Below are 25,577 nucleotides of genomic sequence, written 5' to 3' on the forward strand. Positions count from 1 at the left end.
ATAAGGGACTAAGTACTAATTCTTTTGATAAGTGAAGAGATAGCGGGAGGGAAGAAAAAAAAGAAAAAATCTAAGCATCGTCGTTTTAGGTATCGTTGTCATTTATCATTTCGCGTATGAAAGTACAGATCCAGATCCGGGGGTCGTTTAAGCACACGCGTACAAGTGTCCTGCTAGCGAGCTCTTCTCTTTCCAGTCTCCTTGAAAGGACTTAAGTTTGTTCCATTCTTTCCTGTGAACTCGCTTCATGTGGGCTTTGAGGTTGTCACTGCGCCCCTCATAAAATCGGGTGCACCCGGAAACTGGGCAATAGAACATGTCTGGGCCGGTTTTAGTACACTTTCGGGACTTGATATGACGAGTCAGGTTTGTCTTTTCAGTGAAATTGGCATTGCAAGTTGGGCAGATATGGTCCCTCTTGAGACGACGCTTTGATGGTTGGGGAGAAGGGGAAGGAGATGCTGCGAGGCGTTTCTGTTGATGGTAACCAATTGGTGATAGGCTGGGCATTGGCTGCGTGGGTGAGAATGAGGCATTGAACTGTTCCAGTGCACTGTCAAAAGCATACTGAAGGTTTGGTGGAACCATGGAGATTTGTGCGTATTCAGCAGCAGACATGGATTCATGTCCCGAGTACCCAGAGTGATATGTGAATGCATCATCTTCGAGGTAGCGGGGGTAGTTTGTTGGCACCATGCGGGACTTGAATCGCTCAGAAACATTAGAATCGGCGATGCTGCTTTCGGTATAGCTCGTGACTGATGGAGCGGTTCCAGCTGCCCGGCGACGGTCGCCAGTAAATACGGAAGACTGAGTTTGCGACTTGCTCACTGTTGAGTCAACATCGGCCTCGAAGTGGAGTCCCATATTGCCGATCGCCCCAACGTCGATAGGGGTGGTATGGTGATAGGCTTCAATCTCCCAGTTAGGGAAAAAAGCTTTGGTGGATTGAAGGCTCGGAAATTGCTCGGATTCAGACTGAATGGTTGTGTCGACGTGTTGCATAATACTCTTTTGTTTGTTGAATCTGGTAAGATGGTCGAAGTTTTCCTTGGCTGCCTTGTCCAAATCGATATCTTCGCTCTCGAACTCGGCCTGTCCGCCATTGACGATAGTCGCCGTCTCGCAGATAGTTGGTGGGGTCTGCCCATTCTTTGATGGCCTCGAGGTTCTCTGGCCCGAAGTCTGTGACCTCGTGCCGGTATAGCTGGAACTATTACGAGAGCATAGTTTCCAGTTGATCAAATCGGTACCAAGACCGGCTGTAATGGGAACTTCTTCGTTGGTAGGGTAGTAAGGCTGGTAAAGGGCATTCGAGTTCCCCAAGATCAAACCTTGGGCAGACGATGTGCCTTTCTCTGCCTCCGTCTGCCTACGAAGATTGTTATAAGATGCCGGAGTGGTGAATGGGGCAATATTCCCATCAAAATGACCGAAAACATCATTGAAGTCCACCTCATTATCGATGAATGTGCTGGATTCGGGAAAGTAAGAGGCGTTGAAGTATGAGGTTGATTGTTCCGTAGGAACATCGCTACGAGAATCCTTGTGGCTCGTCATTTTGATAGGTAGGTTATGTATCCTTCTATATGGCCTATAAGACAAAGCCTTCGGCTGTTGTATTCTAGCTTTAAACATCATCGTTAGTTCGAGTCTAAACTTTACAATACTCAGAGTATTGTTGTAGCGCGAACTTACGAAGAAAGTATATTCTATGCAGCACTTGTTATAAATTCAACTATAGCTCCAAAAGATGCCTGAAATAGAGGCTCTATATCACAAAGCTAGAATGGCGATAGCGGCAATCCAATCAAGCAATGCCAATGTCCTAGGTCAGATGTGAAGCGGGTTCCCGAGAGCCGAAGTCGAGAGTAACCGAAATGGGTTTTTGCAACTGTGTAACCGGTGGTACTAGCAGACTTCCACCAAAATATGAAGGATCTGGTTGACAAAGGGGGTCGTCTGATGGTTTGATGTGAGAGAGAGAGAGATCCGTCAACAATGAAGGATCATACGCAGTATTTGAACTTCGAACCAAGCACACCTAAGACTCCTGGGTGGTTTGGTGTCGGCTTGCGCAAGGTTACTCTTTCGAGTTTAGTCAGACTGAGTCTTGGCAGATCCTTCATACAAATTCCGAGGAAGGAAAGAGAAAGCTTGCCAAACACCCTGGTCACTTTGAATTCCAAGCGGGAGCAAGTGAGGCTATGGTGTGTCCGGCAGAAAAAAGGGCTGATTTCTGCTAGTTAGCGGAAAATTCCACCCCCAGCAGAAATCTTTGGTTTCTAGAATTCGGTGTAGCGTTGTCGACTAAGCCACCCATTTTCATGCTATCTCGCTGCAAGTTTAAACGGTTTGTCATTCAAAGGAAAAAAAGTCGGTTGGACTCTTTGAGCCCGTCCTAAAGAGCGTCCTACCCAGTAGCATACGCTATCGCAAAATTTGAATTTGTGCTACAAGCACCCGTTGATTAGCACCCACCAGCACAGATACCACCCACACTGCCGGATGAGATCATTGGGGCTACTTCAGGTGCATCCACCCTTCAAGGCGAATTTTGGCAATCTGCCCAACACCTAAAATCAACTGATATATTCGTTGATCAATGATAATGATTGAATCGATGGTGATGCAATGACCGATGGGCGCCTGGGCCCAGCTTAGTGCATATCCCGGTGATGGCGGTTCCGTGTTTTGCGATACGAACTGTTCAAGTTTCAGCTACTTCTTCACTCGGGAAGGGACGTTTGCCTGCCACAAGGCAACCAGCATGTAGCTCCCTCGTGAACGTATTAGGAACGATGGCGGATCGTACGAGCGGTAAACCAGGCTAAGGAGTCTTGAAATTAGCAAACATTGTAGTCGATCACGATTGCAACGGTCGTCTACCGAATGCAATCAATTAACCTGACATGTCGGAATTCCGATGAACATTGTAATCAGGCATATAAATCCTAATAGTTTTCACTGGGATATTGATGTCGGTTCGCTGGCAAGGCAGGGAACTGGATGAGGAGGTTTGACAACCGCGGAGGCTGAGCAAAGCTAAGCAGAGTCTTGTCGAGAACGGGCAAAAGGCCGCAGCAATCATTTGGTCCCCGCAACACAACGCGGCAGCTGCAAGGGTGGGGCCATATCCTAAGAAGCTTCACCCAATCGATAGAGCTCGCCAGCTACGGCAATAAATGTTTCAGAACCACCAAGCTCTACTATCTTTCATAATATAATTACGGATAGCCCATTACCGGATGTGTACCGGATGTGTACCGGCGTGGCGCGTGTCGGTGGGGATATTGCAGCTGCGCCTACAAAACGCGATGAGCATCAGGAGCCATTGGATATCAATTCACGGGAAAATCGGCTGAACTCAAGGAGAAATAACTGCCTGCATAGATTTAATATCATTTGGAGATGCCTTTATCAGATTAAACCAATGAATCATCTCGGTTCATCCCTCCGCCCCAGGCGAGACACCAAGTGACCGTCTGGGAGGGTTCCGCGTGAGACAAACAGCCTACATACACTAGATGCAAAACAGCGACAGATGGTGTAAACATAGGTAATGATATGATCGTACGGCTCAGGTTCCCAATAGATACACTAGTAGGACAATTACAGGACGTATTGAATCGAGGAAGCTTCTGCAAAGACACCTTCTATGACATTCATGGGTACCCATGATCAGAGCTCAGTTGAGCAGTGCACGGCGTGAAATATGTATTGCGGACAATATACCCCCGTGGATGACCGTGGCCAGAAGACCACAACGCCGGTTCGAATGTGGCGGAGCCAGATTCGACAACATCAGTTGAAAGTCAGGTGCAAAAATGAAAGTACGAAGCCTGGTTCTGCTCCCCAAGGTTCAACACGAAGTCCAAAAACCAGAGCCTTATTTCTGTGTTGAAGCTGTTGGAAAGTCAAAAAGGGAAAACCCCTGTATCATGTGACCTGATGCGCAGTCGTGAGATGCAATGCGAGTGTTTCTGCTGGCAGGCCAGCGCAGCGGTGCAGGTAGTGGATACGCTGAGATCCCATGAGATCCCAATCCCAAGTTCTTCCTCGAGCACCTTCCTCCGGACCTCGTAAGTCTATGGCGCATCGGCTTGTAAGCATATGCCGTTCATCTAACCGTCTACCTTAGTTATCCAGCTCTACTGTCTATCTAAGTAGGCACCGTACCGTGCACTCGGTAGCCTGCATAGGACTCGACTCGGGACTAGCAAACCACGGCAAGCTTCCGTACACGCGACCAAACAGCAGAAACCCGATACATGCTGCATGCCGGAATGCATATCGACGTTAACTACACTTAGATTTCCGGTCCCAACGTTTACAAGTAGTCTGGGGACGTTCACCTCTGCATTGCATAGAGTCAAGTTTAAAACACTTAGCTAAACTGATATTCGACGCCGACAATGTTCTACAGCAGTCACAAATTATGTGACCAGATCCACCCAGATACCTCAACCCTTGTCCTTCAATTGTAAGCCCTGCAAACATTTCATATTTACTTAAGTACTTACTCAGCTAGTACCACATACTAACCTTATCGAAAATACGGTGAATAGAGTTCCATTCGTTTTAATTCCGATCCCGGATATTATTCAATGTATCCGGATCTCCCACCAAAAATCTACATCTGGGATCTCCCCCACATCAATATTACTTCGATTCCTATATTGTACTGCGAATCTGGGTAACGCACTCACAATACCCTACACTTTTGCGGCTACGGAATGTTGTCAGAACTCAGGACTATCGATACCTTCTTGTATGTTGAACATGCTAGTGGTACTTCATGCTGTAGTCCTATGGGGGTCTAATACTATCAGGTATGATAACTAAAATAGACAATTTATCTTCTACGCTCCTTTGGACACAATTTAATATGACCTAGTACTATCATCTTCCTCTTCAAACATCACGATCAAACACCACGAATCCTTTCTTTTCCATCAGGCGAGCTTGCTCTCTCCAGACCTTTCAGTCTGTACCCGCCCTGGACACCTGGCTCGGGTTTTATAGCCACAATTTGCATCATAGCATCAGCAGGCATGTTGCCTATCAGTCTTTCGTACATCATTCCTTTATTCGCTGTCAATGAATCATACTGGGGTTCTCTAGAAGCCTGGAGCTTCGGACTCAACATCATTACAGCAGGCCTAGCATTCCTTCAAGGAATTCCACAAATAGCATTGACCGGTGCAATTCTCTTTGGGAAACGAGAAAGAATCCACAATTTAGGTAAAAAGGATACGGATCTTATCGCAGCAAGGAAAATGGAGTTCTGGTTTTTAACCATCAATGCAGCAAAGTGGGTTCTGTTAGCAGCGGTTTGGACGACATGGTTTGGGCAGAGATTATACGAGAACATAAACTTCTATCTGCCAGTTCTCTGGGTCGTTGGAGCACAAGTATACCTGGATTACCTGATAGTTGGGGTGGAAGATACTCTATTGGCTTGGATGGTTTGGTCGAGTAGACGAAGAGATTGGGAAACTGAAAGTGTTATGAGTGATGGTGGAGTGGAGAATGGCAGTTTCATGAGGCCTACAGAGCAGACGCCACTGTTGACAAGCGGGATGAGATGGCACGACGAGGGGGGGCAGGATTGGACTTCTTAGGTCCGTTTGTATCGATCTACATAGAGGGATTTGATATCGGTCGGAATAACGCAAATTGCACGCATCATATGTACTTTAGCGCCATCGCGAGGCTGTAGAATAGTATACCCAGGGGCTTTTCAGGATAGTCTAGATTCTCAATTACCATACATCGGCGGGTTCACGGATCAGCCCCCGATAACATCGATGAAACGTCCTATCTCTATAACCCCGTTTCTATAATATTGAGTTATCAGTTCAACAATGAGGTCATGGGTAGATAAAATATGTAAATTAGTATTACGGGTGGAAGCCTAAGTCCACGAAGCCATCTAATCACTACCAAAAAACATTATATTTCGGGTACGTAAACACCTTGGACCCATGCATAACAAATCACCACCTTGCCTGAGGCCAGCTCAGAACCTCAAATCGATATATCCCCCGTCTACCAATTATGTCCTTCAACGGCCTTTTTTAAATCAGCCGACCATTCATTGAATCCACCCTTTAGCGCCGGCCCAAAGACCCATCGTGTGACCACTGACCCAAAATTCTTTTGGAAAGTGTCCCAAGTCTCATATCGACATGTTCCATAACCGTCCGCCCCCTCGGTGATAACATGTACTCGTTCGGCACCACTCTGCGTAGTACGCCAGGAGACCATGTATACATTTTCGGTCTTGGATATCGTAGTTATCGTTTCCTTAGCGGGGAATTTTATGAACGGCAGCGACGAGAAAAGGCGCACATGGAATGTAAACGAAGACCCCACGATCCCCAAATCGGGATCCCGTGGCGACTCATTTGATCCCGGTGTTGTCTCCGAAGGATGAACAATGTCGGTAACTGACGGGATAAAGCTGTTCCATGTGTGATAAGCGCTGAGACGGAGAAGGACGATGAGTATTTGATCTTTGGTCGCGTTGATAGTTACAGGCGCGGATTTCACAGTGAAGTACCCGCCGTCTGGATATGAAGGCGTGGATTGACCGGGAGATATGATTTGGGCCGTGGAAGGGCGGTTTTGGTCAACAGCCTTGGCGGACATTTTGTTCCTTCGTGGTGAGAAAATTGCGACAACTATCGGACCCTCACGAGCGACACCGTTCCTTAGCCTTGGAGAGGTAAAACTAGGATTTTTGGTATGATCTGGATATTTGGAGACGTAGATATCGATAACACGATTTCTTTTTGATTTTTTTTTTTGGAAGACGGAAAAGAAGGGAAATTCTGAAGAACAACAGAGCTCGGGATTGTCCGTATCTAATTAAGAATTACGTGAAACCACAGAATGCGACACGCTGGGAACATGGGCATGGATTACGACATTAGATTCTTGCCATGGCCTGGCCTGTCTGGCTAGCCACCGTTCGCATCTCGGCAAGCACACATCCCATCAAAACCGCGGCATACTATGTAAAATAGACAGAAAATAATTTACTAAAAACACACAAGGACCCTTGCATTTAAACTTGAATAGAGCAAGTTGAACACGAAGCATAAGTTTGTAGTCGAAATGAACCCAAGCATTTGAGCACTCTCCAGGTCAACGAGGCACTCCCACATGTTGAGGTTACATAGAAGTTTTCCAACAAGATCAACACAAATAGCATCCTTGAGTGGTAGTTTCAACCGTCGACATAAATTCGGGGTCCTTAGAGGCAGGTGTGTATATATATACTCCTGACACAACAGAGACGCCAATGCCATGACGTAAGTCACGCTCTCTTAGATAATTTCAATCATCATAGCTTCCCCTGCATTCATTCTAGGCAATGTTGGTTCAATCATTGGTTCCAGCATGGATAGTAGATCAGGTAGCCCAGAAGGAGGACCCGGCGCTCTGTCGGCGGCGAAATCTACTTCGATTCTGCTAGAAAACCCACCATCAGCGAATATTCTAATCATTTAAGTGCTGTGAGAGTCGCTGAAGGTAATACACACAGATTTAAGTTGTCTTCCCCACCAAATTCGCTATGTCTAATTTCCTCTAGAATCTCTTCCATAACAGATTCCTGTCTGACCAGTGAAGGCGGTGAGATTCGTTGCGGGGATAGCATATTCATCAAACCCGACATCACGAGTTCGGGTGCCGTGGGAATGGTCTCCACGATCATGATTTCTTCTCGGATGGAAGGCTCAGGAAGCACTTCGGCGACAATGACCCCGGACCCGGAAACCTCGGGTGAATCTTCGTCATTTGATTCATCCTCAGTATTGGCGCTTTTGGCTGCACTATTTTCTTCCCCGGCTGCTGTTTGGAGGATATTCTTGATTGGTTTGAAAAACATTCCGAACCGAGTATCAGCGTTCCCACCTTGTACTACCATGCCGCCTTCTACTCCCTCGACAGGAATAGCACTAGTAATTGCCAAACTGGCCCCCAATGCAATGAAGGATGCGGATTTCATTTTTAGTGTATCGACTGCCCGGTAATTATCGTCTCGTTGCTAACGTTATGATAATAAAGATGTTGGGAACATGGGGGTCAAGATCTATCTAGGCACGTGGGAGGCCTGGGCTCTTCACGTTTTGTTGCATGGTCTTCAGACGAGCAAGTTCACCGTTGTTTGAGCGAAATTTTAATCATAGACAATTGTAGAAACCCACATATATCTCCAGAATCCATGCAAGTCCTTCTTCTTCTTAAAGTCCCGTTTTACGGCTCTATAAATAAGCTCACAAGAGCCATATAGATCTTGTTAAGGTATTATGCTAGTATAAGGTATTTTGACCAAAGTTCATGCACGGTATGAAAAACCCCGCGCTGCAGCACTGCCGCATGTAAGTAATTATAACGTATGCCTCCAATTGGTCAATCAATCGATAAACTGGTCCAGTGAACATAATTGTTAACTCTACCGTAGTGGTGGCGATCTCGATGACTTTTCCAAAGCGTGAATGTCGAGGATGTAGCCTGGGAGCCTGTATGTTGAATCCGGGTTCTGCAATAGCGAACCGACGGAATCCTCCTTGTTAAACCCCCAAACCCTGTTCCGCCGTGCAACTCCTGGGTCAACTAGCTTGAAAGCCCAAGATTTATAACTCTTTTTGCAGAACCATGGCTCAACTACTTTCAAATGACTATATAAGTTCCCTAACTCAAAACCAGATGCCTACAGGAAAGCTGGTGCTAAGACTTAGAGCCTGTTATGGAATGTTCGGCTGTCGTGACGGCGGCCCGATAAAATATCGCCCTGAAACGCTCAATTTCCCTTTTCAGAGTGTGTAACAGCAACACACCTTTCGAAACACAACTCGCCCACCTTCGCGCTCGGACCATGACGCTCCGAGGTAGCGACATTTGAGGGTACGGGGTGCGTAACGACTCCACGACTCGCCTGTCAATTTTAATCATTTTATAGATGTAACGAGGGTATTGTAAACCGACAAAAAACCATGTGAGCAACTTCGGCTGGCTAACCTTGGTCTTGGTAAGGCCCACTATCAAATCGAGCGTGGGTACGGGGGAATGAGGTCCGCTTATCTCATTCCATTAATCGTTGGCTCCAAATTTGGCGATATGAAAACATATGCGTGATCTTCAGCCGGTTCCCGGGAAAGGGGAAGTGGGTATTGGTCGAATTATGTATAAAGTCGTTCTTTTCCGAAAGATCATGATCATAGAATTGTCTGACATTACCATCCTACCCGATTCCATTGACTGGATTCAACCCCTACTATAACCTTCCAGCACGATCCTCTCTCTTTCTATTAATCATTTTTATCAAAATGCGCTCGATTGCTGCAGTTTCACTAGCTCTAGCCCTCAGCGGCTCGGTCTCCGCTCATGGCTACCTTAAATATGTTGATCATAAAGGTATCGCGTACGGATTATGGGAGCCATTTTCGGATCCTTACTACAGCCCGCTTCCTCTGAGATATGACCGAACTATCGCCGACAACGGTCCGGTTATAGGAATGCAGAGCTCTAACATCACTTGTAATAACGGCGGAAATAACCCAGCCAATGTCGGGATAATTGAGGTCGCCGCCGGGGATACCTTGTAAGTTAGCCCCAGAATCGAGGCTCTGTTGAATATAAACACCTACGCCGCATAGCCGGTCTCCAAGATTGTGGGCAATATCATATCATCTTAGTCACTCGAATATGAATCCATCACACCCGTTTGATACTCAACTACTTCTATAGCTAACTTAAAGCGGCGATAAAATACAGGAAGCTTGTTTGGGATCAATGGGGTTCAGCCCATTCCGGGCCCGTCATGACATACATGGCCAAGTGCACACCGAACTGCGCTAGCTTCAAGGGTGACACTGGATCTCCTTGGTTCAAGATCGACCAGTTCGGTTATGATCCCACTAAAAGCCCACCATGGGGTTCTGACTATCTTGCTCGCCAAGGGGCCTGGTGGAAGGTCACTATTCCACCAACCATTTCGTCCGGGGAGTATCTGCTCCGTCATGAAATATTAGGGTTGCATGTTGCAAACGAAGTCAACGGTGCTCAGTTTTACCCTTCATGCGTACATCTAAAAGTTACAGGCGGTGGAAGCGATAGCCCGAGCGGTGTGGCGCTCCCAGGTGCCTACAATCCAAATGATAAGGATGGTGTACGTATTAAGTTCTTGACATTCGGCTCTTACTTCTGCCTACAGAACCGATGCTAACACATAAAATACAGATCTTGATTGCTCTATACCAGATCAACCAAGGTGAAAAAATCTATACCGCGCCAGGCGGCCCTGTTTGGTCGAAGGCTGCAGCTCCCCTTCAAACCGCTGCAACAGCCGCTGGATCTGCTTATGTTGCAAGTTCGTTGGCTCCATCTGTCCGAGGTGCTACTGCCGCCACCACTCCCGCAACGACTGCTGCAACTTCTTCCAGGACTACCACACTGGTGACTACAACTCGCACAACTACTGCTGCAAGCACTACTACTACTTCAAGAACTACAACCCCAGCTACGACAAGTACAACATCTCGAATCACTACCGGATCTACTGGCACTGGTACCGTTGGTGCATGGGGACAGTGCGGTGGTATTGGGTGGACAGGAGCTACCGCTTGTGTTAGCGGATACACCTGCAAAGTCTTGAACGACTACTACTCTCAATGTACCCAATAGATGAATTAGTCGGTGTATTGGGCCCCCATTATCAAATAATGATGTAGTAGCGTGCTCGCAATACGCGACATTAGGAGATCAAGGTAAAGATTCAGGGCGGCCCGATTGTACATATACAAGAAGTGCATCTCATGTTGAGGACAGATATACCATTAATTGTATATATATCAAAAATTTAATGGATAGAGGACTATTGATGTTCCTGCACTCTGAACGAGTAGAAATACATGGTGTGCATGTGTCGTACGGATAATGCCATCGATGCCGTGAAATTTGTGACGTAGGTGTCTAGTTTTCTTGACTGGGGCAAGTATTTCGAGACGAAAGGGTAATTGGGGGTTAACGGTAGCCTCAAAGCCAGGGTTGCCAGGATCAGGTCTTATGGACATAGGTTTGCGCTTTATCAGCGAAGGTGGTAACGGTTGGGGATATATCCGGGTACCTGCCACCTTGATGGGCTTTTATTTTCGGATTGAGGGCGATTGGACCCCTCCACTTGTATGTATATAGACATGCGAATGTGAAAGAGTACTCGATCTAACAAATGGGTGTAAAGATATAGGGTTCCAGAGCACCGCTGCTCAAAGTATAACGGTAGTTTGTTTACTAACAAATATTATTCAATCTATCGTTTTTGTTTCCCTTCTCAATGTTGCTCAGTGTATATTTGCGGGTCCTAGTCGTGTCGATGAGCTAGTTCCCCCAATCGTCTTATGATGGATAAGCAGCCACGAGTGCGCGAAGCTAGTCAACTTGCGGGCATGAAGCCGAAATAATCGGAGAGAAAGTCGGTGAGATTATTAAGGGTAGATGCAGCATTCCAGAAACAGGTTGTTCACGAGAAATGGAGAAAAAGCAATCGATCCAAGAGCGGTCCTAATGGGGCTGGACCGTCGAATTCGGGCCGGAGTTTTGAAAACAGAGGTCGCATAACATGTAAGCATCGATTAATGAAAAATGATGATTAATGTGCTATACCAAACTTTTGATACCGCTATATCAATTTTTTATGAACAGGTAACTGTCATATATTATCGAACTCATATTATACATATGGATAATGATATAACACCATTATTCCAGAATCCTCGACTAGTTCATAATATCATGGCATTCCGAATTCCGAAATTCCGACTGAAATCTATAGTTGGATTAAAGTTGGTAAGAGAGTTCACACATTAGCCCATGTCGTGCCAACCATGCACGCACTAGGGTTGAAGTTTGGGTGAAAGTCAACCTCAGATGTAGACAAGGGGCTCGTCGGAAACCAACACCAACTATTCTAGCAGAGTTACTCCCTGCCGCTCATACGTAAACAGACGCGCAATTACATGTACCGTACATATATGTTGCGGACAGGGCCATAGCCTCGCCACAGGACGGGTTCGCTGTCGCGATATTAATCCATTCCCATAATATTCATCGGAAAGCTTTTGTTTTAGGGTTGTTTCGTTATCGTTCAAGCGATTTCCCTCTTGAAAGATATTGCAATAAAGGATCCTGTCAGGATCCAGCGAGGATAATTCTGATAAACGGTGATGGGGTTCATCCAAAGAAGCAACCCTGACGTTAATGATGCAAATTTGGTCCACCTGAAGCTGGTCGTCAGATACTTATATCTTTGCAAGGCTACCTGACCATAAATCCTAGTCCTGATCCGGACGGTAGCTAATGAGATTCCCGCGCGTATAGCATCTCTGCTTCCCCGGATGGCGGTGCGCATACACATGCAGATATATCTGTGAATTCCCGTGAGTCACGTTGATCATTTATCCAGGATTCTTGGTTTGCATGTTCCCTATTAGATATGTCGTTCTTAATACTTTCTCAATACAAGAAGTTTCACCATTTCTAGCAGTCTCCTTAAGACTTTCATGACCGGTTTTTGTCGCACTCGTCCCTCTACAATATCTATAACTGTCCAATATATCGCTCACATTCCGGAATTTAAAACTAACTTTTAGTCTCTTCTTTTCTTCGTTTCTGAATTTTGAAATGTCAGGGACATCGGAAAAACTCTGAAAATATGATGGCTCATACCATCCCAACTTTTGATTTGCAAGGCTTCGTCGTACCCTGGTCGTATCGATGCATGTGGTTTTAGCGCCTCGCTTCTCGAGCTACGGAAGGATCCAAACGACCTGCAACCCACACCTCAACCCCTTCTTTTAACATGATGGCCCAACCTCAAGGCACAAGGAACATTTTTCATTTGAAAGATCCTAGAAATGACTCCGCTATTGGAGGGTGCGATTCTCACTTTTGCAAGTTTGCATATTTTCTCATGCAAACACGGCTGGTGATGAAAAAGAAAACGTTGCGAAATTTCGGCCTCGCTGCACATCGTCACGAATCATGGCAGGCACTATCACAGGATCATTTCTGTTTGAGATAGATCCAGTTAGGAAACTAGATACGAGTCTTGGGACCTGTACACACTATTCAGATCCTCGTCAAGATTCCTGTATCCCATACGGGTGTGTGTGCATCCCATATTGAAGCTGGAGTTTACAGCAAGAGGCCTCTTGAGGCGAGAATGCCTTAAGCCTCGACATGGAAACGGAATATAAAAAGACGACTCCCACACCGTTCTCCAGACCCCCTAAAGAATGCTATAGAGCATTGTAGAGCGGTAAATGGTTTACCGGGCTGCTCTCAGCTCGTTATTCTCGTTTTCCAGATGCTCGACTCGACTTTTCAACCATCCCAGTTCCTCCTCCACTTCTTGATAGGCTTCAACAACGCATTCCTCTGCGATTTAATCAGTCGCCAGAGTCTATAATGAAAAAACTCCTAGGTTAGCTAGGAAGTACAGGGAATTGAGAATAAGCTTGGGCATGTGCGGTAGGCCAATGCATAGCCTCCTGACGTTCAATTGGGTAGCAGTTGAAATGAAGAGAAGGATCCAAGAGTCACAGGTGCAGCGTGCATGCATTACCTCAACACAACAACTAGACCAGCAACTTCTTCAGCAACGCCATTCCTGAGAATGATATCAACGAAGAGCCTAATTGTTATAATTGCCGCATCGAGGGCGTGGATCCACCGTTTTAAGTAACCGACACCGAATACAACCAGTGTGACAGAAAGTTCGGCAAGAAATAGACAACTTAGCGCGAATCTGGTTTGAGGCGCCGGATTATGGTGGGGGTCGCGTTGGGGAAATCGGGTAATCCTGGAGGCGTGGCGGGAGAGCTCACAAATAAAAAGGTTGTGGAGGAGAAGAGAACAAACCATCAATGTATCAAGAACAATCAAGAGAAGTATGAAGCGGTGCTAAAGCGGGGTAGAGCACAAAGTCTTGAAGCTGTAATGGACGCGGGGCAGAAACGATGTCGTGGTAAGGCGGGGGTACCGTTGGCTGAAAACAGATGTGGAGATGCCATGGGAGACAACCGAAGACAGAACCGGCGCCCGGGAGCTCGCGCTCAACTGAAGGCATCAGAGGTATGTATCTCAAGGCATCGGTTTCCAGAAAACGATAATATCGAATGCCAGTGGCCTAGAGAGGACAGGCAAACGTAATACGGTGGAAAATTAGGATCGTGGACCAAATATACCCTTGAATCAGCTGAGTTTGACCCATTTGATGCAGGTTTCTCAGATTTCTGAGAACAAGGTCTGGCCCATGATGCAAGCTTGCATGGGTCCAAGGGTTATTTGTAGCCTTACACCATACATATGAGAACCAACAGCTTCGACCACAGCGAACGTTTGACCCACCCTGCGACCTAGCTAGGATGAGGCTGAAATTTTTCCGAAGTAAGCCATCGCGAACTCCGGGGGGCATATAGAATCCCGAACCGCCTACACAGTAAAGAAGAAGAAAAAAGAATAAGGTAAAAGAGTCATATGCTGCAGGTTTAAACGCAGCACTTTTCATGTACACACGTAGCGCTGTCCAAGCCTCCGCAACTCTCGCGGAGCCTTATGTACCATTTCCCTCGAAATTGAAGTGCACAACGGGGCAAGCACAGGTTGGAGTTCTCCCTGAAACGAAGCTGGATCCTTACGGTCACCTGACCGGCACGGATTTTGGGTTTGCTGCACCCTGATTGGGTTGATGGAGTGGGCCTGACAAGATACATACTTACTAGGATTCTAAGACTAAACCTAATGTTCCTCCTCCTCAATCAAGAACAAACGTAACTTCGCTAGCAATGTGAACGTGAACCTCGACAATCTTCAAATGCTCTCCTCTTGGAAGCTCTAATGGTGCTCTATATGGTCGATATACTTGGATTACATTTGATGCTATTTGAATTTTCAAGGTATCGCTTTTACCTCCGTAGGACATTTACCCAAAGAGGAAATCGCCAAATATAGCAAGCCCAAACTCCCAACACATTTTCAGGTCGTACAATTAAACGTGACTTCAATGCTGTTCGATGACGGCGAATTTCTACTTAGAGCGATTTATTTTGGGAGTGGGAAGGGAACAGGAAACCGCCTTGCGGGTTTGACTCACCACGATTCTAACTCTGGCGGAAGTATAAATTTGACAAACGAACACCAAAATTGTTCGTCCATTGATCCCCTAACATCATCCCATCGCTTGATACTTACATACATAGAAACTCATCCCATCTTGCCCGGCGTAGCAAATACGCGGACTCCCTCCCTCCCTCATTCTCTATCCCGCCGTTACATCCCCCTTTCCCTATTATTTTCGTCCGTAGACCAGGTGTCGCGAACGAATCTAAAATCCAGGCCGGTCTATCAATCAGGAGTTGGATCCTGTTCACCTCCGGGAAACCATTCTGCACAGGTAAGATTTTTCCTCGCATCCGCTTCGTGTCAATGCGTAATGTTCTTGGAAACTTGCTCCATTTTTCTTGCTGCGTGAATTTCTATTTCCGTAAATGGTTTCGAATATTTGGTTCTTTCGTGTTCTGTTGGACTCTCCGTTGCCGCTGCTGCTGTGTCGATGCAGTCGACAGCGCTCCTCCTTCGCCTGACCGGGTTTCCTCGCTTCGGGAATTTCAGACCTTTCCTCAGGACGGCCTGAGGTTGCCTGGAAACCTCGCCCATAACCGGAACCACGGCCTGGGCGCAAACGATAAGTCAGATCATCATGGGTGAGTATTTGAGTCAGAGCCTGGTGCGGAACCTCGCTTTGGTATCGAATCATCGGTGTCCGCTCTTCCTATTCGTCACTACCTGCCTGTCCGTTGCCTCTGTCCTATCCGATACAGGCCTGAAACGTGCACGACATATACGTGATAAAGCTCTGGTAGAGCCTCCTTCGGGTTGTAAACGGTGAATAAATCTAATGCGCTGGTGAATAATACTTCCCAAACCGTGAAAGTCGACTTTTTTTGCGGCCTTCGCCAGTGATTCATTTATAAGCCACCTTTATCCAGCCAGGACCAAAAACCTCTCTTTATTCTTTCAGTCCTTCCCAGAAACCAGACCTCCGTCAGCGGAAAATTCGAATCTGTCCTTGAAAACGAACATTCGAATTCAGACCATCAGAATTTGAGGTTCTGCGAAATCATACGGGAAGTAAGCGAAAGAACACAAAGAGCCTTTTGACACCAGAGCGATAAAAACCTCACGCGTATAGTCCCACCTAGGGATCACCGTTGGGCTATCTCTTGCTTTCCCGCTTTCTCATCTTCACGATACAAACTATTCTCAAAGAAGATTGCGAAAACTGAAAGGCAAGAGAACATCCGACGCAAGCTGTTTCGTCTTATTGCTCGCCATCAAGATTTGCTCCTGCTTCCCGGGTGTCGACAGACGGCCTCGAGAGCAACCTAGACCTGCGTTTTGGGTATCGTCGTAATTCGGGATACCGGTACTGCGTAATTCACACCGCGTCTGTCCGGGTCGCAGAACTAGCCTAATAAGAATCCCAAAGTCTCAACTGAACCCTTCTTCTGGATTCCGGGAGCCAACTGGCAGATTTCTGATAGCAGTTGCGTGTGTGTCATTCACTTCGTGCTTGCTTGTGCTCTGAAATGTTAAATGTCTTGATATATCTATCGCTCTGTCTGCCTATATCAAAATCGAGCCAGAGAAAAAGAAGCTAACATTGTGACATCCTGTTCTGTCTTTTCTTTTTTTTTTACCTTAGGACAAGAAACGGATTCTGTCCAAGCAGCCCGCTGTCCACTGCCTCCTCTGCACACCTCTTCTGCAAAAAAGGGTTCCCGACGAACAAACAGCCTTTTGGGAAGCCGCCTTTGGTGGGGTGTCCCGTTCGATTGCAGCCAAGCACATCCACCGCCCGCGAGGGTAAAAAAAAAAAAAGGAAACCAATCGCACTGAAAAAACCGTGGACGTCGTTCTTGCCAAAAAGCAAAACTCGAAGTAGTGTTGCTCGCCTGCTCAAGATCGAGAAGAGCACATTGCATCGTGTCTACAAAAAGACTCTGAAGGATAGATTTAATTAAATATCCCGCTCTCAACTTTCATTTCAATCTATCCTACATCTCCCTCTCATCTTTCCTTTCAACTTTTTTTTCTTTCTTCCACAAGGAAATTGAAAGAAACACATCGATTCGCCAGCATTTCCTTAGGTCCTACATACGGGGTGACCACAATCCTAAATCAGACTCTTTGCCTTATAAGACAAGACCAAATTAAGACTCGACGACCACCCGCAACGTTAACCCTCAGGCCTCCCTTTCTACAGTCTCTGCACAAGCTACGTATATATACGAGTACTACATATTCTACTTGTCTCTCAACAACCGCCTAAACACGTAAATTTTGTCGGTTGCTCTTCATTCAGCGCTTTTCGACAAGTGCCTCAGGCTCCGAACGGCGACAGAGCTTACGGTGTGCGTCAACACTACAGCACGAGCCTCAACGAATCGCCCCAGCATCGATAAATCGTATATCGCTTGTCTGTTGCATATCTCCCTCGCCTAATACACGAACAACGGATAGTGGAAAACTGAATCTGTGAGTTAATACTTCACCCATCTCTTTTTTTACACCACTATCGAGAAATATTCCAAGGGTGTCACACTTGAACTCGAAACTGGGCTACGGTATCTACCTTACGATACAATTTTTTCCCATTCTTTCTTCCTCCTTCCTTCCTTTTTTTTTTCTTAAAAGAAAAAACAGAAAGAAAGAAAAGAGAAAAACTTTCTTCGAGTTTTAATATTGGGGTATCGGTTGATTTGGGGAGATACCAAACTTCCCAGCTTTTTTTGTCGGACCTCCAATACAGGCCTTCCTGCCCTACGTATTTCTAATACTTTCCTCCCGTTCTTCCAAGACGCTATCGAAAATTGTGGCTGACCTGGATCCTGCGAGTTTTTTAAGGCTGGTGCCACACGCTTCCGCGACCAACACCCCGGCCCGGTTGTGGCTCGTGCTTGACTAACAAACGAAAGACATATATCAGTCGCATGTCCTCCCAGACTTCGACCTGACATTTCCTCGTCCTCTATCAATTCTCACCAAGAAATCCACGATCTCGACTCTGGTATCTTCGATTGACCCTTTCCTGTTCAAAGTCGATCAGATTATAAATACCCAAACCATTTCCATCAGTGAAACCACTTTTCACACCTCTTTTCGTCCCGTCGCTGCCATATCGTTTTGGGTACCCTCCTCACCCACATAATAGGCCCCCATCTCTAGCAAAACTCTTTTGGTGAAGCATCGCGCACACCCAATTGGCATCTACCCCTCACGCCATCTCACTTTAACGGCCTTTTGCCAACACCACTCACCCAAAACCATCATTTTTATAGTGGTATGACCTTTTTCATGTCTCACGCTGTCTGATATATAGTTTCCGTCGTAGACTGATCTCGTTTGTCGTAGTTGAGGTTATTAGCGGCCGGGACGCAGAGGAGACTTCCCCCAGCTTAATACTCACACACATTCGTGATCACTACTACAACGTTCTAAATAACTTCTTTCGGAGCTTCGTCAACAAGTTTTACCTAATCTCTTGTTATAACATCCCCTTCTTGTTTCTTTTCTCACCGGCCGTCAGGATGGCATACGCTAGCTCTATGGAGTATTCTATGTCCAACAACTCTACCGTCTCTTCCTCGATGGAAGAAGACTTTACGCTCTATGGCCATATCAGTGACGACGAATATTTCCGTCAACTGCACCCACTAGACGTCTCCGGACCCTTCCCTGGTGAGGAGGGCTTCAGCATGTTCACAGACATGCCCGGTCTTACCAATACCCAATCAATCGAGGAGATTGAAGATTTCTTGAACCCCGATTTTTTCAAGCTGCCAACATCCACTCATCGTGAGAGCAGCATCCTCGGTCTTAATGATCCTCTCCCAGCGGCATGCACTGGCCCAACCCACAATGGTTATCTCGGCCTACACCATCTAGAAGGATTAAATGGATATCCTACCCCCCCTTCAACAATCTCTTCACCCTACTCTCCGCCTACAAATAACTTCGGTCACTTCACTTCTCCAAAAACTCGTCGAATGTCCTCGACCCGCCGCAGAGCCCCGGCTCCAATTTCTTCTCCTCCATCCTCTCCTCACCCAAATGGTGCATCTTCACCAACTGGTGGAAAGCAAGGAATCTTCACTTGCCCTAAGTGCAGTGCCGTTTTCACCTTCAAGACTAACAAGACCCGCCACGTCAATAGCCGGGCTTGTGAGGGTAAAGTACAGGTCACCTCTGAGGGAGTGTGCACAAAGGAGTACCCATGCCCCATCGATGGATGCCCAACTGTTATCAAGCGTCGAAAAGATAATTTGGCTGTTCATCTCAAAAAAATCCATGGCCTTAAGATGGAACGGCAATCAATGTAAAATCCTCTCTGGATTTACATACCTATAACCTAGATATTCTGGGGGAAGCCCTTTTTTCTATCTCATATACAGCCTCCTTGGATGTTGGCTGTCATGTTACTGAGAGGTTGAGGTGAAGTTGCATCCAATTAATTCCTCTTTGGGAATTGGCAACACAAAACCTCCAGGCACTTTTCTTTTTCGATTTTCACCCGTCCGTCTTTCTTGTTGCTGACTTACGTAAGCTTCTTCTTAATACCTGGCACCTGGCGTTGAGCGGTATTGTTCTTATGTGCTTTTCTCCCTTATGTATCATCGCCGCTTCTTTGCGCCTGCAGCCTCGTCATCCTCTTTTCCTTTCGTATTCCTTATACCGTCGTCTTTACATACCTACTTTGGAGTTTTTCATGAGACCTGTCATGGTTTGGCTGGCTCCGTTCTCATCCATTCTTTCTGAGGGGAGAGAAAACAAAAATAAGAAAAAAAGGGTTCTTTAGCTGCGTGATTGTATCCGCCTTGATAAATCTTTCTTGGGACTTCTTATTCTTAACATTTTATTGCTTTTTCGAATTTTTGGCATACCCCTCCTGTACTTCCATATCTCTGAACTCTTTTTTTTTCTTCCCTGTTATGTCTTCTAATGAACAAAAGCATGTATTCTTTTTTTTCCTCTTTTCTTTTCTTTTCTGCTTCTTTCTCGCTATCTTCCATTGTCTATCTCTGCTCTTCGGGTTTCCTTTCATTACTTGTTTGTCCATCGGATATCTAATGGTCCTTCCGCCACCCCACACATCCTCATACTTTCCTACTTCCTCAACGATCACCCACTCAAAGTTCACATGGATCTTTCATTTTGGGAATGTTTCGCTCTGGGAATATTTTACTGTCTTCACATGTACCGCTTAATTATCTTTCGGTATCAAAACCGCATCATGTATGTAGAACAGGACAACCATTATTACAAGGAATACAATCAAAACATCACAATGTTACAAAAAAAAGGTTCTCGACAAATAAGCTTAAGAAAGAGATATCTCTGACAAAATCGTATAGCTAAGCAAAACTTGGTTGACATTTGCGAAATAATTTAGGCCATTTTTGGTAGTATTTGATATTTATTTTTGGTTATATGTCATCTATTCGAAGAATAGCCGGAGATAAACTATGGTGAAAAAAAATATTGAGGCTCTGTCGTTGACGTTGGGGAGCCGGCCGGGGAAAGGAAGTAACGTTAGGCTGGGCTGAAGCTAATGGCTGACTGATCAACTCTTTTCCCGGTTCAAGATTTTTTTTGGGTGGTGTGGAAGAAAATAAAGTATGAGAGAACGCCTCATGAGGCTCCTCGCGTGTGGAGACGAGAGGTGGCGATCTCGCGAGAGTGGCTAGGGCAATGCTTGTTCAGAAACAGAAATAACCCCAAACTGTTCAGATGGTTGCACTCAAACATAGAGATTTGAAATTACTAGTCTTAATATGGGTTTTACTGATAGTGGGTATTATATTAGCGGCGAAAGTTTTTTTTTTGTGAGGCAGACTTATCGTGATTGTGATGAGGACTGCGGGGTCGGCATTGAACAAATCTTTCTTCTTCTTCTTACTAAGCCAAACTTCTTACAAATTTGTGTGAACTAACTTTAAATATAGCGTAACGTTGTTTAAGGATAACCCTTTCATCTCATGTCGTATCATGATGAAGCAGCTGCTAGAAGTAATGGGTATTTTCTGCCACTTTCGAAATTTCTACTTTAGCCACTCGTGCCCGTCAAGCACATACCCGCTGGTCTCGTTCCCAGATACCGTCACAAAGGGTACCCGCTCGCCTTAATTAAGTGAGATACACACTATGTACATGTACATTGCGTATCAGAAAATTGCCGGCATTAATTGAAAGATCAATATTGATCTCGGATGACTAATCCAGCGCTCTCTGGATCCTTGGGCTCACTCTCAAAATTACAGTACGCCCACGTGTGCACACAGTATCGAGTCGATTTGACTAAGCTTCGAGCTTCCGCTTTGTTTGATCAATTGATTTGCTTTAGCTAGTAAATGGTCCCACAGCTAAACCGCCATGGTTTGAAGCTGGCCGGGAATGATACATATTTAGTAATTAGTCCGCTCATCGGGTTATGCCTTGGCCTTGTCAGTCAGATCCTCGGCCTTCCAGGAGATGTCCGCCGCGCCGCCAAGTATGTTGCATGTTGTACAATGGTTAAGCTCCTCGAGCCGCATCCAACTTTCAATAGATTATGATCCTGTAGATCCTTTCCAGACCTAGTTCAAAAAGCTATCCAAAATCACACACGACGTACGAGCCAACACAATTTCACCGCCGGCTCCCAACACAGAAAGAGTCCCTCAGATTGACCGGCGTGTATAGTGCTCCGTAGAAGACAACGTTGATAAAGCAGTACGGAATCTAGTCTGTTTAGAATCAAGAAAAAGGGTATATAGAAATAGGATTAGCCTGTATCGAATTGGTGGATTATATTCAGCAGCCTTCGTCGTGATCGATCTTCTTGAGCAGCCGTGGGCGCGCCGCACGGCAACATTGAGAATTATTGGGGTCTCGATGTGCGCATGCCTTCGGACATGATAAATTTAGTGGCATTTAGGGGTGGCACAATCTTAATTATCATTGTTGTAACCTTTCCACAATAGATGGATGCTAGTCGGTGGATTGAATCTGTGCTATGAAGTTTTTAGGGCTATACAGCTAAACGGGTCTAGTGGAACGTTTGGGCTGGCATCCCAGTTGCATGGGTTCTCAGAGGCAGAAAATTAGCTGCATAGATAATATACGCGAGTAGAAACACTATCTATATCTGAACCGGATTCCAGGTCTGGGTGCAAGACAAAACCTAGATAAGAGGCTAGAACTTCTCTTGGGCAGCTCCCACTCCTAACCGGACTCGTATATTCGGACCTTTTAGTAGTAAGGAGGTCTGAATCGAAGTTACAGATACACCATATCAATGGTGGACTAGAGTACAAGACACAGAAATTAGTTTTATAGCCTTATAGAATTCCAATGTAGTGTGTGAACTTGTGTCTACATGAGGGGTTGGGTTGCTTGTTGATAGTATTTTCCTGCTTTAAACGCTCTCCCAACACTCCACCTCTACGTCCGTTACCACCATCACCTAAACATCTTCCCAGCTCGCGCAACGTTTCACTTCATCTACCATCGGCATCCCCCATCCATCCATCGTTACACGCTCTTTTACCGACAAATCTTGGCCATAATCGGGCGAAAACGTACTTCAGGATGGCGCAATCAATGGCGCCGGCCTACACGGACCCTGCTCGAACGCAGATTCTTACTGATCTTGCCACCACCTTCGAAAAACTCTATGAATCATCAGCACCCAATCAAGGAAAAAAGAATACCCTCACTACAAAAGAAGCCGTCATGGAGAAATACAAACACGTACACGAACAAGAGACCAAATACTATTCATCAGAAGGAGCCCTTCGCTTCGTTCTGACTGACCCTTATGAGCCAGCAAATCCGTGTTTTCCAATCGAGAAACTGAGGAAAATCCAAGTCAGGGATCTTATTGTAGGCAAGCACCACAAGAGTGCCTACATCAAGATCAAGCTGGTCTCAATTGCTCAACGTCACGAGTGTGCTGTCGACGTGATGTTTGAAGATGAGGGTGGGACTTACGGAGCTCTGAGAGTCTATTTCCTCGAGGAAGAGACCGATCCTTGGGATCATTTACCCAAGGGCAACTTGCTTATCATCCGAGATCCATATTTCTGGGATAGTGGCGATGGAGCTATGTTCGTGAGAGTTGACCATCATTCGGACATGCAATTCATTCACTCTTGGGACACAGCAACGGAAAAACATGTTCCGGCAATTTGGAAGCATAGTGTTCCTCTCGAGGAGATGACGGCAAGCCAGTTGGTCGGACTGGCAGAGCTGTTTCATGAAGACGGAGAATTCCAGGCGGCTTTGGAGAAGTATGATCTATCTTTAAGTAATACCCACGATTTCTAAGACCTAGTCTAATCGATTGGATCAATAGATACAATTGGGCGGAGCAACGAATCATCAAGAAGATAGGGCCTGGGGCTTGTCAGGATGTCTTACGACGGCTCTACATCGGCCGCGCAGACACTAATGTTAAGCTTCGACGTCATTACGCGACCGTGAAGGATATCGAAGCTTATCTAAAGCTCTCTCCAGACGACCCAGAGGCGCTACACCTCCGGGCTTTACGGTACTACTACACCGGGAAGTACGAACTTTGCCAAGAAGAGGTCGGCAAACTTCTAGAGAAGCACCCGAAGCAAATAACCTATCTTCATTTAGGACGGCGAGCTAAAGAGCGCTACGAGGAAGTGAAATTCGGAAAATACAACTGGAAGGCGATGCGGCAGAAGGCAGCCAAGCTCGAGTATAACCTTGATCACGCGGAATTTAGCCATCCAGTCAAGCTCAAGAAGACCCCTAACGGCCGAAGAATCTTCACTACAAGAGATATAAAGCGTGGAGATATTTTAATGGTGTCCAAGGCTATTGCCATTACAGGGTTTGAAGATGCCAACGCGTGTATTCAAATAGCTCCTCGCAACGGAAAATTCGAGTGCGAGTATGGATGCTCTGCAGCCTTCGACATAGAGATACTAGAGCGCATCAAAAGAGAGGGCTCAGAATGGTATGAGAAAACATTATGTCTTATGGATGAAGGTGGCTACTTCCCTGCTCCACACAGATATCCGGACGGTACAAAGGCCGTCGATACCTTTCATATCGAAGCCATCCGACGCAAAAATTCTATGATTATCAGTAACCTTCCACTGCTTCAACATAGGTCGACAGGGTACATGGTTCACACTCCTTCCCATATACCACGAAATATTCATTATAATTGTGGAATGTGGTTTCTCCCATCGTTTCTCCGCCACAGTTGTATACCGAATGCCCATCGTTCTGCCATCGGAGAAATGCTCATTGTCCGTGCGGGTAAGGATATACCGAAGGATACCAAGGTCACCATCAATTGCTCTACTCCTTCGAATTGGGAGTTCCCTATGACTGAATTCGTCTGTACTTGCCCGGTTCATACCCATGACTTCATTCTATCTGGAGACCCAAATGATCCGGAAAACGTTACGAAATTGAAAGCGTCAATTTGGCGCGAGTTCAACAATAAGTGCCAATACATCGAAAAGGCGAAAACGAATCCTGAAAAATGGATGAAAATCAACCTCCTGGAATTGCTTTCATCTATGTCCGATTGTTTGGACAAGGCCCGGCCTTCGATCCCATCGCCAAATGAGATTCCACAAGTCCAGCTTGCTCATAGACACCGATACATTGCGGCCGCTTACTACGGCGCTGGGCAACGACGCCACGCTCGTTGTGCGTGCTACAAAGTTCTGGACTCTCTTGGAGTTGGTTACATAGTCCTTGAACAGTTTGATCGAGTCGTCTGGAAAAATCATGGACAGTGCACCGATGATCTCCTACATACATACAACGACTTGTCAGCAATGGCCAAGACTCCGGGGATGAAAAAGTGCTGGCGTGATGCTGCTATCGACACATACGAAATTTTATGTGGCGAACGATATTCATTTGACGCGGTCATGCCTAAGGTTCCGTTTGTTGAATTACAGGATAAATGTCAATGTGTTGGAATCGATAATTTGATGGATGCGACTGAAGCGCAAATGAGAAAGAGGATGGGAGTTGATCCTAAGAAAGAGGAGGAGGTCCGAAGTACTGTTGACGGATTGGCAATTATGCAGATAATGAACGATGGGGCGGCAAGGGCCTGGAAAAATATGCAGGAAAGAAAGAAAAAGGAGCAGGTTATTGGAGCAGAGGCTATGGCGGAAATAATCATGAAACGCGAGAAAGATAGGGAAGTGATTAAGAAAAGAGAGGAAGCGGAAGCGGAAGCAGAGGAAAAGAGGTTGAAAAGGGAGAAGGAGAATGAAAAGAGTGCCGGGCCAATGAGGAAGAAATAAAGGGCCATTACCAACTTGGAAAAGCTATTTTGACTTTGAACTCACAAATACTCGACTGCGGAACAATACGCCCTACACTTACCACCATTTCTTAGACGAAAAACATTCTGAAGACCCTATTGTAAAATACACCTAAATGTACATTAGCTACTTCTGATAATA

The 25,577-nt window shown here is 45.9% G+C and overlaps 7 protein-coding genes across 7 annotated transcripts; 4 read left to right on the forward strand and 3 right to left on the reverse strand.

The window, feature by feature from the left end:
* Positions 1–147: 147 nt before the first annotated feature.
* Positions 148–1,560, reverse strand: AOL_s00173g26 (uncharacterized protein; the record flags this gene model as incomplete). Its single annotated transcript, XM_011127768.1, has 1 exon — positions 148–1,560. The coding sequence occupies one exon, from the start codon at positions 1,558–1,560 to the stop codon at positions 148–150; it is 1,413 nt and encodes a 470-aa protein (XP_011126070.1).
* Positions 1,561–5,054: 3,494 nt separating this feature from the next.
* Positions 5,055–5,624, forward strand: AOL_s00173g27 (uncharacterized protein; the record flags this gene model as incomplete). The annotated part of the gene is made up of 1 exon (XM_011127769.1): positions 5,055–5,624. One exon carries the CDS (start codon positions 5,055–5,057, stop codon positions 5,622–5,624), a length of 570 nt encoding a protein of 189 aa, XP_011126071.1.
* A 427-nt stretch (positions 5,625–6,051) lies between these two features.
* Positions 6,052–6,654, reverse strand: AOL_s00173g28 (uncharacterized protein; the record flags this gene model as incomplete). Its single annotated transcript, XM_011127770.1, has 1 exon — positions 6,052–6,654. The coding sequence occupies one exon, from the start codon at positions 6,652–6,654 to the stop codon at positions 6,052–6,054; it is 603 nt and encodes a 200-aa protein (XP_011126072.1).
* Positions 6,655–7,510: 856 nt separating this feature from the next.
* On the reverse strand, positions 7,511–8,017 carry AOL_s00173g29 (uncharacterized protein; the record flags this gene model as incomplete). The annotated part of the gene is made up of 1 exon (XM_011127771.1): positions 7,511–8,017. One exon carries the CDS (start codon positions 8,015–8,017, stop codon positions 7,511–7,513), a length of 507 nt encoding a protein of 168 aa, XP_011126073.1.
* A 1,321-nt stretch (positions 8,018–9,338) lies between these two features.
* On the forward strand, positions 9,339–10,695 carry AOL_s00173g30 (uncharacterized protein; the record flags this gene model as incomplete). Its single annotated transcript, XM_011127772.1, has 3 exons — positions 9,339–9,613; positions 9,787–10,180; positions 10,252–10,695. The coding sequence occupies 3 exons, from the start codon at positions 9,339–9,341 to the stop codon at positions 10,693–10,695; spliced, it is 1,113 nt and encodes a 370-aa protein (XP_011126074.1).
* A 7,964-nt stretch (positions 10,696–18,659) lies between these two features.
* On the forward strand, positions 18,660–19,451 carry AOL_s00173g31 (uncharacterized protein; the record flags this gene model as incomplete). Its single annotated transcript, XM_011127773.1, has 1 exon — positions 18,660–19,451. The coding sequence occupies one exon, from the start codon at positions 18,660–18,662 to the stop codon at positions 19,449–19,451; it is 792 nt and encodes a 263-aa protein (XP_011126075.1).
* Positions 19,452–22,698: 3,247 nt separating this feature from the next.
* On the forward strand, positions 22,699–25,415 carry AOL_s00173g32 (uncharacterized protein; the record flags this gene model as incomplete). The annotated part of the gene is made up of 2 exons (XM_011127774.1): positions 22,699–23,399; positions 23,465–25,415. The coding sequence occupies 2 exons, from the start codon at positions 22,699–22,701 to the stop codon at positions 25,413–25,415; spliced, it is 2,652 nt and encodes an 883-aa protein (XP_011126076.1).
* Positions 25,416–25,577: the final 162 nt, after the last annotated feature.

The sequence above is a fragment of the Orbilia oligospora genome (assembly GCF_000225545.1).
Source record: "Orbilia oligospora ATCC 24927 unplaced genomic scaffold scaffold00173, whole genome shotgun sequence".
NCBI lineage: Eukaryota > Fungi > Ascomycota > Orbiliomycetes > Orbiliales > Orbiliaceae > Orbilia > Orbilia oligospora.